The sequence below is a fragment of the Perkinsus marinus genome, assembly GCF_000006405.1.
Source record: "Perkinsus marinus ATCC 50983 genomic scaffold scf_1104296944200, whole genome shotgun sequence".
Classification (NCBI taxonomy): domain Eukaryota; phylum Perkinsozoa; order Perkinsida; family Perkinsidae; genus Perkinsus; species Perkinsus marinus.
Genome location: NW_003211511.1, coordinates 1 through 1933, shown reverse-complemented (window position 1 = coordinate 1933; position 1933 = coordinate 1). Strand labels below are relative to the sequence as shown.

The 1933-nt window shown below is 45.7% G+C and overlaps 2 protein-coding genes across 2 annotated transcripts in view; both read right to left on the bottom strand.

Moving 5' to 3' along the window:
• Positions 1-365, bottom strand: part of Pmar_PMAR002419 (50S ribosomal protein L20, putative) — a gene marked incomplete at both ends in the record, with an annotated part of 581 nt that extends 216 nt beyond the window's left edge. Inside the window, 2 exons of the mRNA XM_002780668.1 lie at positions 1-288; positions 330-365. The exon at positions 1-288 is cut by the window's left edge and continues 4 nt beyond it. Of these exons, the coding sequence (XP_002780714.1) occupies positions 1-288; positions 330-365 (324 nt within the window). The remainder of the gene's footprint in view (positions 289-329) is intronic.
• A 145-nt stretch (positions 366-510) lies between these two features.
• Positions 511-1706, bottom strand: Pmar_PMAR002418 (DNA helicase, putative; the record flags this gene model as incomplete). Its single annotated transcript, XM_002780667.1, has 6 exons — positions 511-796; positions 840-978; positions 1028-1113; positions 1172-1308; positions 1356-1603; positions 1644-1706. Coding segments are annotated over 6 exons (959 nt in total), but the record flags the coding sequence as incomplete, so codon positions are not given.
• Positions 1707-1933: the final 227 nt, after the last annotated feature.

Below are 1933 nucleotides of genomic sequence, written 5' to 3'. Positions count from 1 at the left end.
ATATCTCTTTGATTCATCTAGTACTGCTTTGAATGTGATAGGCTCAGTTTCGGCCAGAGTTGTCAATACCCTCCTCGATAACATCATATCCCCGGTCCTAACTCCATTAATAAAATGAGCATATGGCATGTTATACTCTCGAGTGGCAGCATTAAGACGGGCTATCCAATGGCAACGATGTATCCTTGATCTCTTCTGTCGAGCGATATAACTCCTCATTAAATCATGCATCACTCGACCTATAGCCAATCTAAAGCACTTCTTGCTACGACCATAGCTTCCTCTAGCCTAACAACATAACGATAATCTAAAGCCATCCCATGCCTTACCATAGCAAAGACCATCTCACGAGGTATCCTCGTCATAGCTATCGGTGATATACATAACATTTAAAATGATTCACCTCAAGTCTAGGCATCCCTCCCCATCATATCATATGTAGTGTTATAATACTACGCCAACACAAGTCCCCAAAGGGGTTGCATTGAAACAAGCATCGTTGGGGGTGAGTCAGCCGTCCCCTAATGACGTAACTGATCGTTTAGCGGCTGGTGGCATCTCTTCAGTGACCTCCTCAACAGCTGCCTCAACCGTATTCATGAGCTCAGCGATTGACCGCATCCTTTTGATACCACCAAAGCGGCGGCCGCCGCTTCCGATTGGTGAGTCATATGCCTTTAGAGTTTCGACTTCACCATTAAGGATGGCAGATGTGTCCTCCTTCTTTCGCTTCAAACAGGCATACACCGCTTCATCTGGAGAGCCTCTAGCTATTAGGTAATGTATATCCACACAACTGAGGTGAGGATCGCCATACATACCCTCAGATGGGATATTACCTCTTAGTTTGGCCAATTCGATGCACTCGTGCCTCAGCCTGCTCGATGGTGCCAGGTACCCAATAGAGCTCAGCAAAGACTACTACACTAGCAGCAGTCAATGTCAATCCTTCAGAGCAAGCAGTGATGGACAGGACAGCTGAGGCAATACCCTCTTCACTGATGTTAACAACAACAACAATCCTTACCAACTCTGATGTCATCGTCCTCCTGGAACTTCTTTACTAATTCTGGTCGCTTGGTCTGTGGAGTCTGCCCATCTATACGTATTAGCCTGCAACAGCATGGTTCAGGTGTAAGATGAGCAGCAGCAGCAGCAGTAGCCATCCCACCCGAAGTTCTTCCCAGCTGAGCTCCCCTTTATATGTAGGATCCCTTCAACTTTCTCCTCAAGCTTATCGAGCATACTACGATGATGAGCGAAGACAAGCATCTTACAATCGTTGTCAAGTAGATAATCGAGATAGTCCTATAACGACTCATCAACATTATCATATAGCCGACCGCTGGTCCAACCTTGACAGCCCCTATTTTAGCCTCGCCAGTTTTCCTCCATATTTCGAGGAATCCTTGAGACCTCTGGCGCCCATCACCATTCATAAGGCTCTCTCTACTCAACTCTCTCATAGTCTTCTGAGCTTGCTGCACCTCCGCCAAAACCTTTTGGGATTTGCCGTCTGTGATGTCTAAAGGGACTTTAATTCTATTTTTTTCAGGTAGTTCCTTCAACACATCCTTCTTTAATCGTCGTATCATTATCGTATCTATTATCCCACTAACATCAGTGGACAAGCTTATGCCTACTTGTGAGCAGATTATAAAGTTCCTCTTTGTTTTTGGCCCCAACCCACTTGTTGACAAGTCGTCCTAAACGAAAATGGTTGGAACTACGACCACACCCATTGCGGCGCCGCCGCCGCCGCCGGCCGCGATGATGATGATGATACTCACCTCTGCCTATGTGCTGCTGTTCCTTTATACAGTAGCGATTATGGAATTTACTCTCACTAGGAAAGTTCTCTGATAAAAGACGCGATACATGATAGCGATAATGGCACTGTCCTTACTAAGAAGACAGTAAAGGATATTGTAGA